Genomic DNA, 12,806 nt, shown 5'->3' on the forward strand with positions numbered 1-12,806 from the left:
GGAGAATCACATGGAGGCGGAGGTTGCAGTGAGCTGAGATCAAGCCACTGCATTCCAGCCTGGGCGACAGAGACTCCATCTCAAAACATAATAAAACAAAGTTTCTGTCTTAAAGAAGATATAATCCAGAGTCAGCAGAGTGGGGCTGAGACACCAGAGTTTTAAGAATTAGAAAAGTCTTTATAGTCAGAGTCCTTCTGAGAACTTTAATGGCCCTCCCAATCATGTGGCTGGTAACATTTAGCCTCAGTCCTGAATCTCACCATGACTGTAGTCTGAGTGAAATGCAAATACGAACAATCTAGATATACTTATAGTTAGATGCATTTTTACTACAGGTAAAGTGTAGTGCTTCTAAAATAAAGTGGTAATTCAGAAAGACTGCTTAACTAAACACACAACTAGCAGCACCATGCTCTTGGTCTAGTACCTATCATGCTAGAATCCTCTTCACATTCCAGTGTGCCCACTGGTGGAGGGAGTGCAATAGCACAAGTGTGTGCCTTTCAAGTAAGGCACAGCGTCCAACAAGATGACAAAAAAAACCCCAAAACTTATGTAAGTACATACTAAGGATATTGTTAGGAATCATTGATTTGAACAGTCAGGGTTGCCAAAATCACTGCTAAGTTAGTATTGAGGATAATTATGTATTACCACAACAAAAAGTATTTTATAAGAAACTAGCAGGTATATATGTAGTAATCTCAATCTCCCTAAATTATATGTTCTTATTCTAAGGTGGTGATTCTTAACTGTATTTTATGTAACTATTTGAGAATTGGACGGACTTGCTGAACCCCATCTTCAGAAGAAAAGCACATACATACTTATTAACATTTAGGTTTCTAGACTGGAATCTTGGCTTCACACTTTTTTTCTATGTGACTTTAGGCAATTTCTTTACTTTTCTGTGCTTTAGTTTCCTCATCTACGTAATGGGAGATTAACAGTCTTTACCTTATTTGTTCTGAGAATGAACTGAGGTAATGTGAGTGAAAGGTTTAGAACACTGACTATCTGGCACATAGCACCCCAGAAATCTTTAATTCTGATGATGGTGACAATCACTTGAAGATATTCACAGGTTCTATGAGTCTCACCCAAGGACCTTCAAGTCCCCAGTGACTCCAGGTATAGGAACACTGTCTACTCTTTGTTAAGACAGACATAGGTGCTGCCCAAACCCAAGCAAAATTATTCTAGAACAAATATGGGCAGAAAGCTTTAAAAGGTAGGTAATTTTGTTAATTCATTTACTTAGAATTTTGTGAACAACTTTTAGATTTGCTCAGGTAAAACCTGGATTATCTGGCCTGGCTGAATATCAGTTGAGAACAATGGAACCAAACAAAGTATATTTTCCATGTTTACAAATAGTTATCTGCAATGGATCTTCTCTCACGGGTCTGGCATTTTACTATTCTGGCATCTGTCTTCAAAAATTATACAATTAATTTTAGTTACTTTAAGGTTTATCAAAGTATGTCTAATATTTATTATTGCTATATTTGATCCTTAATATTCTACATAAGACATGACAGGTATTAGTCACCTCTATCAAAAACTAAGCAAACAAGTAATTTGCCCCAAATTATTAAGCTAATAAGTGACACGATTACAGTGGGCTCCCAGATCATGTGGACCCTGTGACATTTTTCTTATTTTTTCTTTTTTTTTTTTTTTTTTGAGACAGAGTCTCACTTGCACTGTAGCCCAGGCTGGAGTGCAGTGGCGTGATCTTGGCTCACTGCAACCTCCACCTCCCAGGTTCAAGCAATTCTCTTTGCCTCAGCCTCCCAAGTAGCTCTGATTACAGGTGCCTACCACCACACCCAGCTCATTTTTTTGTATTTTTATTAGAGACAGGGTTTACTATGTTGGCCACGCTGGTCTCGAACTCCTGACCTTGTGATCTGCCCGCCTCAGCCCCCAAAGTGCTGGGATGACAGGAGTGAGCCACTGCTAGGATTCTGTGACTTTTACTCTGCATTTTTTCAATCAGGATGGCAGGTAAGCTTTACCCGAAGACAATTCGAGGACACCTCACAAAAACTAAGTTTTTGGTGTAATAATTCTTTACATGCCTAGAGAATTCGCTGTCCTAAAATTTAAAAATGCCTTGTTTTGAATGTAATTTTACATACAAAATTTTTTTTCTTAAAAAATAATGCCAACATTTAACAGCATTCAGCCTTACATACCTCATTATTATAAAAACAGATGAAATTCTGGTTTTCTTGGATAACTGGATGACACTCTCTTGCAAAAGTTTTTTTCTGTTTATTTTGTACACAGAGTTCCAAGCCTCGGGTAGGAGGTGTTTTAATGAAAGGAAGCAAGCAGTTAGGATCAGGGAAGGACACTTCAGCAGCATGACACCTGGAAATTTCGTTAGTCTCCAATAGAGGGTCTGCAGAACATCTTTCCAAACCAAGGGACTCCTCAATTTCACTGAGCTCACAAGATTCTAACGTGCTATTTATAGACACAAATTTTGCTGGGTTGCTATATTCTACCACCTTTCGGGAAGATCGTATGACTTTGTTCTGATTGCTGTAAAACAGAGCTACCCACATATGAAGTAAAAGCTTCACTTCTTCCACATTATCAGGCAAATCAGTATTCCAGGGCCTAAAAGTTTACAGAAAGAACACATGAAAATCAATGTAAGTGGTTATTTTAGTTGATTACCTTAGTAAGCAAGTGCTTCCAATATTAACCTTAGGTTTTATGTTTTTATTTTTAAAATGTACAGATATGAAGCATGAATGAGTAAAAATGTAGTTGACTTAACAAATAATTATCAGTCTAACCCACTCATTTTACAGAGACAGGAACTGAGAATCAGAACATGTAATTGCCTTCTTTCAAATCACAAAACCTGCATGGCAGAATCATGATCTAAACATGCATCTCCTGACTCCTAGTTTAGCACATGTCTTTTACACCATACAAATTCACTCTAGACACAGAATACTAATTATGTGAATAATGGTTTCACCAATACGCAAATCCTCGTCAACATGCTTTTGCTAAGTCTGGCTGATTCATTTATTTTCCATTTTTGTGTCTCCCTTCTAATAGATGATAGTCTGAAGATAAAATATCTCTCTAGGCAATTCAACAGAAAACTATACTATTTTCAGATTACGGTTCTGAAAAATACCCTGAAACTGTAAGGGGAGATGGAAAACATTTCTGGCCATCTGGCCGGCAAAAGGATGCCAGATCGCTGGAACAGGGTAAGTTAGCGGGGCTGCAGAGTTGGGCAACAGCTCAGCAGGAAGTTCTAAGGAAATGACCCTTATGAGTATATATAAACTTGTGCATGGAAGACAGCCTGACAGCTGTAGAGTCCATTTAGTCAGATGTGAAATAGTTCATTAATAGGGAGTTGAATGTCATTTCATATAGCTAATGAATGCTTCTTGCTAACAGTGATATTTACCATTTATTATTACTATTGTCCCAATATATGTAATCTCAAGATACAGCTACTACTAAACTCAAAGTGTTGCCCAGACTGTCATCCACCATTGATATCACCTGAAAATTTGTTAGAAATGCAGAATGTCAGACCTCTCCCCAAGGAGAATGCATCAGGATCTGCAGTTCAATGCAATCTCCAGATGAGCAGTATACACAATTAAGATTGAGAGGCACCGTCCAAAAGCAAGAAACTTGCCCAGAATCACAGGAGGTAAGAAAGGGAAAGAACTCGGGTTCAAATCCACGTTAGTGTACACTCCAAAGCCTGTGCTGTTCACCACTCTGCTCTTATTGCCTTGATTCCTTCTTAAGGGAGATCTATAGAACAATCTGATGTGAAACGGCTTATTCCTATCAATCTGAACAATTTACCAAGCTACAAGTGATTTTTAAAATGTTTCTTCTGGAATCCAGTCTGTAAACCATTATTTCTAAATGTCACACTATTTCACATTAAGATCTCATCTAAAAATCGAAATTCAAAAGCCACAGGGGCTTACAAAGGACCACTGCAAACTGGAAAGCTATTCATTAGGCTAAAGTTATCTTTAAAATGTTCTCCATGTGAACACAGGGGAAAACCGGCCTGTTACTCTTACTTGCCAGGAAACATGTTTGCTTGATGTTATTATCAAATTACTGGTTTTACACACACTTGTTTCTCCTTCTCCAGAGTTTGGCACAAGTGTCCCCCTCTCACTATATTCATCTCAACAGAAAAGTTTCATCCATTTTCACCAAGTTTCACTCATACTCACCCATGTAATGCTCTAACTACAGTTTTCTCCAGTGGGTGGTTGGTATATTTGCTATCTAAGCTGAATGCATATTCTGTTTCACATTTGAAAGTGATCTTAACGGAGTCATCACAGCTAAACACCACATGAGAACAAGAAGATTCTTTCACACTGGAAGACTTCGGTTGATCCTTGTGCTTCACCACAGGCTCGTCAGAAGGTTTTGGCTGAAGCAAAAGGCCAGGTTGATGCCGAAATGGCATGACTTTCCCCACTGGGGTTACTGCTTCAGGGCTTTTTGTCCCATTCTTGGGAAAGGGAGGGCTTGGTGTCTCTTTCTCCTGAAGATGTTTCTTTAACTCTTCTGTAAGGAGCAGAGCATATGAATGTTCCACAGAAACAGAAGAGCTCTGGCTGGCATCTGAAGATTCTAGTGTTTCCTCAGTAATTGCTGACTGGGCTTTAGCAGGGGTCTGGCTACAAGCAACCAAGCTTTCTTCATTTTGGCTAACAGTTAAGTCTGACCCAGAATTACTCTTCCTATCAGAGGATGGGTTAGGTAGTAATCCACCTTTTTGACTTTTAACTCCTCTATGATATTCATGGTCAGATGTGCCTCGCAAAGAATTTTCTTTAGAGAGCGAAATATCATTCTGTGGCAATTCAGAGGAACAGTGAAGATCTCTAGGCTCCGATACTGGTGTGGAAGAGGTAGCAGAGCTTAATGCTAGATCGGCTAACATATTTAGGGCCTGGGAGTCATAGTTGACAATGGAGTTCTCAGCAAGATCACTGTGAGCCACTGTGGTATTTTCTGGTTGAACATTATTTATGCTGATCCCATCTTCTTGACCATCTCTTGAAATTTCTGACTGAAGCTTTGAAACAGTTTCTCCTTTGACTTCAGTATAAAGGAATTAAAAAAAGAGAGATATTATGTTTGCTTGTCATAGAATTCTCTGCTGTTATTAATGGTAACTCAACATGTTCCAGAAATACTTATGTTACATATATTGCTTATTAAAAATTTACTATCAGATTAAGGTCTCTTCCAACCCTCAGATCTCTTATAACATATTAAACCAGAGGGACAAGTCTTAAGGAATAGGTATATTAATTTAGAAAGAGATTAATCTTCAAAACATATGTAATGAACTACATGCAAGACACACAGCTCAGCTCAAAAAAAATGTACAAACAGAAAAAAAACAAAAAGGACGAGAGTCCTGCCCTTCAGGAGCTTACAATCTAGTGAAGCTAGGAATGTTGAAGTTTCAAGTGTGTATTAAAGTTTGCTAACACACATTCTCAGCAATCATTTCCCTGAACAAGTAATCTATTAGAGAAACCACCTAAGTTCAAATAATTTTAACTATATAAATCTTTAATTACATGATGTAATAGAAATAAAAAATTAGAAGTCATAAGCGTATTCAGAATCATCAATTCCATACCTTTAAAATTTTGCTTTCATTACCAAAAACATTTGGTAATGAAATTTTTTTACATTATCCAAGAAAGAGTAAATCTACTGACAGTTTTCCTTTATGTAGAGAAATCTATCCATATGCCGTTAAACAGAACAATTATATTTGCCAGTGGTGTCCCTAGGTATTTTCAAGACATTAATTAGTCCTTCCTAAATGCTGTTATTATGAAGGATCAACTTCACAACTCTACTAGGCAATGATTACCTGCTGCAGGTAGAGAGATGAACAGAAAAGCCAACTGTGTTCCTCTTTATAATAGTAGCAGGTCCAAAATGAATTAACCTCTCCCCAGCCAAGGCCAATGAGTAATACATTTAAAGAGAAGAAAAAAGCTCCAGGCCTTTTTCTTCATCAATTAGAACGAGATAAGGATATGCACATACATGGGGAAAGGGTAAAACTATCAACCACTGCCCAGTATTTATGTAAAACAGCAAATCCAAAGGGGACAGGTGGATGAAAAGGACCCAAAGCGGGTAGTTGTCTTGTTAGCCCCACAGGTATATTGGAAACATAAAATTAATTTTATGATCTGATTCATTTATTGACACTAATTTCATTCTATCTTTGTTAATATTATGGCCTTTATATACTTATCCCTTACACAAAATACTACTTACAAGTAAGGCCTAATATAAAAGATACTGTATTGAAATCCAGAAAAAATGGTAGTTTAATAAACATATTATAGTCTCACACAAATCACCCAATTATTAACTTGTTACAAGTTCTCAATTAAAAAAAAAAAACCAATAATTTCTATCTATTTAAGACATACATAAGACAATGCCAAAGGAACTACATTTAAAAAGAAAGTTCAGTGTATAAAAAGGAAAGAAAACCATGTTTCGTTAACAAAAGGATTGACTTTAAAATTTTCATTTGATTCTAATTTAAATCAGTAATTTTCAAACTGAGGTCATCATGGCTGTTTCATCTGCCTTCTTAAACTTTGATGTTTAAAGTGTAAGACTTAAAATAATTAACATAGGTGTTTAAGAAAAAAAATGAGATTTTTAAAATGTAGTCATTGAAAAATGTCAACTTGGAATGTGATAACAATACATACAGATATTTGCAATACAAATAAGTTTTTAAAATATGTGTTCAAATATTTTGAAAATATTTTGAACACATATTTTAAAAACTTTAAATTTTCTGGGCTCACTTTTCTGTCAGTATCCAATTGTATACCTCTTCCCATTGAACAATTTTTCAATAAACATCTGAAGCCAATTCAGTGCAACAAATTCAAATAACACTGCTAGGAACACAAGATGTTTCTCATAATGTTTACAAATTTGAAAGATTGGACCAAGACACATCAAATGATTTGAAAATAGTATGAATTAAATTCTGTAATGTTCTCAAATATCCCAAAGAAATGAGAGATTAGCAAGAGTCAGAACATGAGAAAATGCCTCTCTGTGGGGATAAAACTAGCTTCGAGCCCCTCACAGGCGAGGATGCATGGGGGAGGCACAGATGGCCCATAGGGGAAGGAGCATGGTGGCAACAGCAGAGGCTCAATGCAGAAAGGTGGGGTGCAGCCACAGCATAAACTCCCAAGAGAGACAAGCAGAAGAGCTCAAATTTGGTTTGGAAGGCAAACTTGCTGCATGTGGGTTTTTGAATAACATGAGGAGCTTTTAAAAAATCTTCAGTCAAAAAACAACCTGAAAAAACTTAATCTCAGGGTATGCTTAAAAAAAAAAAACCAACCAACAATTCAATTTCTTTCTCTGAATTCCTACTCTCTGTAAGGTATTAAAAATCTAGTAATAAATGAGGGAGAAAGTAGAATCAGAAGAACCAGACAGAAAACTCATAGGTTTATGTCTAACAGTTGAAAATACAAAACTAGAGCAGTTCGTGTGACTAAACTTGATTTGTCACTTAAGCAAAGCTAAATAAGTAAAACTACTTTTAAAATTAATGCCGTTTAAAACCAAATATAGGCTTCTTCATCAAGCATGGTAGCTCATGCCTGTAATCCTAACACTTTCGGGGGCTGATGCAGGCAGATCACTTAAGCTCAGGAGTTAAAGACCAGCTGGGGCAACATGCCAAAACCCCATCTCTATAAATAATACAAAAAAGGCTGGACGCAGTAGCTCACACTTGTAATCCCAACAGTTTGGGAGGCCGAGGTGGGCAGATCACCTGAGGTTGGAAGTTCGAGACCAGCCTGACCAACATGGAGAAACCCCATCTTTACTAAAAATACAAAAAATTAGCCAGGCATGGTGGCTCATGCCTGTAATCCTAGCTACCCAAGAGGCTGAGGCAGGAGAATCGCCTGAACCTGAGAGGCAGAGGTTGCAATGAGCCAATATCGTGCCATTTCACTCCAGCCTAAGCAACAAGAGCGAAACTCTGTCTCAAAAAAAAAAAAAAGCAAAAAAATTTGCTGGGCAGGGTGGTATGTGCCTGTAGTCCCAGCTACTTGAGGGGTCTGAGGTGGGAGGATCCCTGGAGCCCAGGAGGTTGAGGCTGCAGTGAGCTGAGATTGTCCCACTGCACTCCAGCCTGGGTGACAAAGTGAGGCTTTGTCTCAAAAAAAAAAAAAAAAAAAAAAAAAAGGAAATAAATAAAACCAAACACAGGATTCTGGATTACTGATAGTTCTGGACAGTCTGTTTATAATTTCCGTCAGATAAACTTATAATGTTCTATTTTTGTAATTGATAATGATCCAGAAAAATAATGCCAGATACTACTTACTTCTGCATTTAGTCATATAAAATAAGGCCATTTTTACTTTAATGCTTGTAGACAATTCCTGTTCAGGCTTTTTGCAAAGTAAAAAGTAAGCACTATGTTTGAGCCTCTGTACTTTCCTAATTTATTTACATTAGGAAACTGAACTAAAAAACACAGAAATAATTCTTGGTACATTTCAACTGCTCTTACGCCCTTTCAATATGTTATCTTGCACTCTCTGTTAGATCTGTATCAGGGTGTTTAAATTTATTGGAAGAGTATTTCTTACCAGGTTGTGGCTGCTTTCTGATTCTGGGGTTCTGATTGCCTTTTACTGTATTTACTCTCTGTTTCTGTGGAGATTTCTTCACAGGTGGCGTAGCCCTTGGAACAGTTTTGACTGGAGATTTCTCTCGTTTCCTTGCCCTTTTAGCCTTTGTTGGCACTGGAGCATCTTTAGAAATAGGAGCTTCTTGGTTTTTCCTATCCAATCTGGCTTTCTGTACAAACTGTGCAGTCAGCACTTCCGCACCTTATGTAGAAAAGACATCATTTTTTTAAGGGGTAGGGGCCCAGATACTTAGCATAGCTTTTCCTTTTTTTTTTTCCAGTTTTTTTTTTTTTTTTTTGAGGGGAGCAACTTTAGTAATGGGTAATCGACTATGAAATTTCAGGTATTTAATTAAAATATTTTAACAAAGCATAAGTGAAAAATTCTCACATAAATAGAATATGAACTTACTAAGTGTCTGCTTATATCCCTATCAGGTAAAGAAGAAACAGATCAGAGTAATAACTTTGTAGCAATTTAATCAAAAACAAACAAACTTTGGGGGGAGTGGTGGCTCACACTTGTAATCTCAGCACATTGGGAGGCCAAGACAGGAGGACTGCTTGAGCCCAGGAGTAGGAGACCAACCTGAGCAACATGGCAAGACCCTGTCTATACAAAAAAATTAAAAACTTCGCAAGGTGTGTGGCATGTGTCTATAGTGGCAGCTACTCGAGAGGCTGAGGTGGGAGGATCACTGGAGCCCACACCACTGTATTCCAGGCTGGGCAAGAGTGAGACCCTGTCTCAAAAAAGGGAAAAAAAAACCTTCATAACCTTCCTGACTAACGTGACAGGTAAGACTGGATATGCAAGATCACAGTCCCAGGATACAGATACTTACGTTTAAACAAAAAGCAACACAGCTCCCATAAGATGATGTGGTTAAAACTGTAACCACACTGCAGAGAAGAGGTTGTATAGAGAGCAATATTACGTATTTAGAGAGCCACATCATATATTTTATGTTACTACTTTACTCTTCAAATATACGTTCCCATCTTGTAAAGGGTTATTTCTCAGATGGTATTAAATTTAGATGGCATCCACATTTTAATTCCATCTGAAAAGTAATCTTTTAAAAGATGGGAAGACTGATGAAAGTTTGCAACTGGTTTTATTTCCAACGCATCTACTATCTTACACAAAATCATCTCTTAGAAGTTTTGCTTTGTTTCTCACATGCTATGAAAATAGCTAACAGTGGAGGTGGATGTGAAGAAAAAGAAAATACTAAACACCTGCTTCTGACACACAATAAGAAGTGTTTCAATCTTTTAAGAATTAAAATTTAGCCTCAAAGATATCATATGAAATAATCACACATATAAATGTTGGCAAATATTTTTAAATTATATTATACAGAAGATTCTACTTCTCACTAAGGACACTAAAGGTGATATTAAACAGTCTAAGAAACTGTGATGAGTGTTAGTGAAATGTAGGAGAAAAAAGCAGACCCATTTCATTTTGTTCTTTTGGGGGTTAGAGAAAGGAACGGTTTTGAAAGTGTTTTCAGAATATCTTAATGTACATTTCGAGCCTGATTATTTTCCTCCCTACCAAATTATTGTATTAATAAGTATTGAAGCAGCATATTGGTTTGTTAAGAATAAGACTCCTCATTCCACTCTAATTACATTTTATAAAATCTTCAGCATGGGGAAAGAAAAAATAAAAATAAATCAGGAAAACAGTTACCACTAAATTAAAAAGAATGCATTCGGATCACCTCTGGGAAGAAAAGCACAAAAAAAGAAAGAGAAAAAGATTAGACAACCAGGACCCAGGGGAAAACTTTCATACATCTGTACAAACAGAAAGGGAAGATAGTCCCAGGTACCCTGAGGTCCTGGGAGAAAAAGAAAAGCAAATTAAACCAAGTAATCCTGCAGGGATTATTCTGTTTACACGAACACTCAATACCATGCTTCTCAAATTGCATGCAATTAATCCACTGGTGGGTTATAAAATAAATTCAGTGTGTCACAACCAGAATTCTTTTTTTTTTTTTGAGACGGAGTCTTGCTCTGTCACCCAGGCTGGAGTGCACTGGCACGATCTTGGCTAACCGCAACCTCTGCCTTCCAGGTTCAAGTAGTTCTCATGTCTCAGCCTCCCAAGTAGCTGGGATTACAGGCATGTGCCACCACACCTGGCTAATTTTTGTATTTTAGTAGAGACGGGGTTTTGCCATATTGGCTAGACCTGTCTTGAACTCCTGCCCTCAAGTGAGCCCTGCTTCAGCCTCCCACATTGTTGGGATTACAGGCATGAGCCACCACACCCAGCCCAGAATTCTTTCTTAAATGAAGCAGAATAGAAGGTATCAGAATGTATTTACACATAATCTTTTTGAAATTATTGTTTCAGTCATGTATGAATTTGTAGGTACTAGAATATAGTATCAAACATATTTCTTACAGTGGATATAATTAAAAACATTTGAGAAACAGTAACAATGTATGTTGAGTCACAGACTGCTGATTGAGTATCTTAAATTGGTTCCCACAGAACAGCATGGTTGGCCTGGAATCTACTTACAGAGAGTTGTATAGTCTGGGGCACTGTTTGGCCTGGAATCTACTCAGAGAGAGTTGTATAGTCTGGGGCACTGTTTGGCCTGGAATCTGCTCACAGAGAGTTGTATAATCTGGGGCACTGGTTGGCCTGGAGTCTACTCAGAGAGAGCTGTATAGTCTGGGGCACTGGTTGGCCTGGAGTCTGCTCACAGAGAGCTGTATAGTCTGGGGCACTGGTTGGCCTGGAGTCTGCTCACAGAGAGCTGTATAGTCTGGGGCACTGGTTGGCCTGGAATCCGCTCACAGAGAGCTGTATAGTCTGGGGCACTGTTTGGCCTGGAATCCGCTCACAGAGAGCTGTACAGTCTGGGGCACTGGTTGGCCTGGAATCCGCTCACAGAGAGCTGTATAGTCTGGGGCACTGGGTGGCCTGGAATCCGCTCACAGAGAGTTGTATAGTCTGGGGCACTGGGTGGCCTGGAATCTGCTCACAGAGAGTTGTATAGTCTGGGGCACTGGTTGGCCTGGAGTCTGCTCACAGAGAGTTGTATAGTCTGGGGCACTGGTTGGCCTGGAGTCTGCTCAGAGAGAGCTGTATAGTCTGGGGCACTGGTTGGCCTGGAGTCTGCTCACAGAGAGCTGTATAGTCTGGGGCACTGGTTGGCCTGGAATCCGCTCACAGAGAGCTGTATAGTCTGGGGCACTGTTTGGCCTGGAATCCGCTCACAGAGAGCTGTATAGTCTGGGGCACTGGTTGGCCTGGAATCCGCTCACAGAGAGCTGTATAGTCTGGGGCACTGGGTGGCCTGGAATCCGCTCACAGAGAGTTGTATAGTCTGGGGCACTGGGTGGCCTGGAATCTGCTCACAGAGAGTTGTATAGTCTGGGGCACCGGTTGGCCTGGAGTCTGCTCACAGAGAGTTGTATAGTCTGGGGCACTGGTTGGCCTGGAGTCTACTCAGAGAGAGCTGTATAGTCTGGGGCACTGGTTGGCCTGGAGTCTGCTCACAGAGAGCTGTATAGTCTGGGGCACTGGTTGGCCTGGAATCCGCTCACAGAGAGCTGTATAGTCTGGGGCACTATTTGGCCTGGAATCCGCTCACAGAGAGCTGTGTAGTCTGGGGCACTGGTTGGCCTGGAATCCGCTCACAGAGAGCTGTATAGTCTGGGGCACTGGTTGGCCTGGAATCTGCTCACAGATAGCTGAATAGTCTGGGGCACTGTTTGGCTTGGAAACTGCTCACAGATAGCTGTATAGTCTAGGGCACTGGTTGGCCTGGAAACTGCTCACAGATAGTTGCATAGTCTGGGGCACTGGTTGGCCTGGACACTGCTCACAGATAGTTGTATAGTCTGGGGCACTGTTTGGCCTAAAAACTGCTCACAGATAGTTGTATAGTTTGGGGCACTGTTTTATATCACCGTAACTTTCCACTTACCGTCCTAAATACACACATCCCCACCTCATTCCTCAGTAAGACAGAAACCACTATTTGTGAAGTCACAGAATAAAACCAAGGCTGGGTGCAGT

At 39.2% G+C, this 12,806-nt stretch overlaps 1 protein-coding gene across 16 annotated transcripts in view; it reads right to left on the reverse strand.

Moving 5' to 3' along the window:
• Nucleotides 1–12,806, reverse strand: part of TASOR2 (transcription activation suppressor family member 2) — an 85,520-nt gene that overhangs the window by 19,092 nt on the left and 53,622 nt on the right. For all 16 annotated transcript variants that reach the window (XR_013519471.1, XR_013519470.1, XR_013519469.1 and 13 more), the window contains 3 exons: nt 8,712–8,954; nt 4,251–5,130; nt 2,205–2,634 (listed from right to left, as the gene is read on the reverse strand). Coding sequence is in view for 13 of the 16 variants with exons in the window: in XM_078329345.1 (XP_078185471.1) it covers nt 2,205–2,634; nt 4,251–5,130; nt 8,712–8,954 (1,553 nt within the window). In the remaining 3 variants the exon portion in view is untranslated. The remainder of the gene's footprint in view (nt 1–2,204; nt 2,635–4,250; nt 5,131–8,711; nt 8,955–12,806) is intronic.

Source organism: Callithrix jacchus, chromosome 7 (assembly GCF_049354715.1).
Source record: "Callithrix jacchus isolate 240 chromosome 7, calJac240_pri, whole genome shotgun sequence".
In the NCBI taxonomy this organism is placed as follows: domain Eukaryota; kingdom Metazoa; phylum Chordata; class Mammalia; order Primates; family Cebidae; genus Callithrix; species Callithrix jacchus.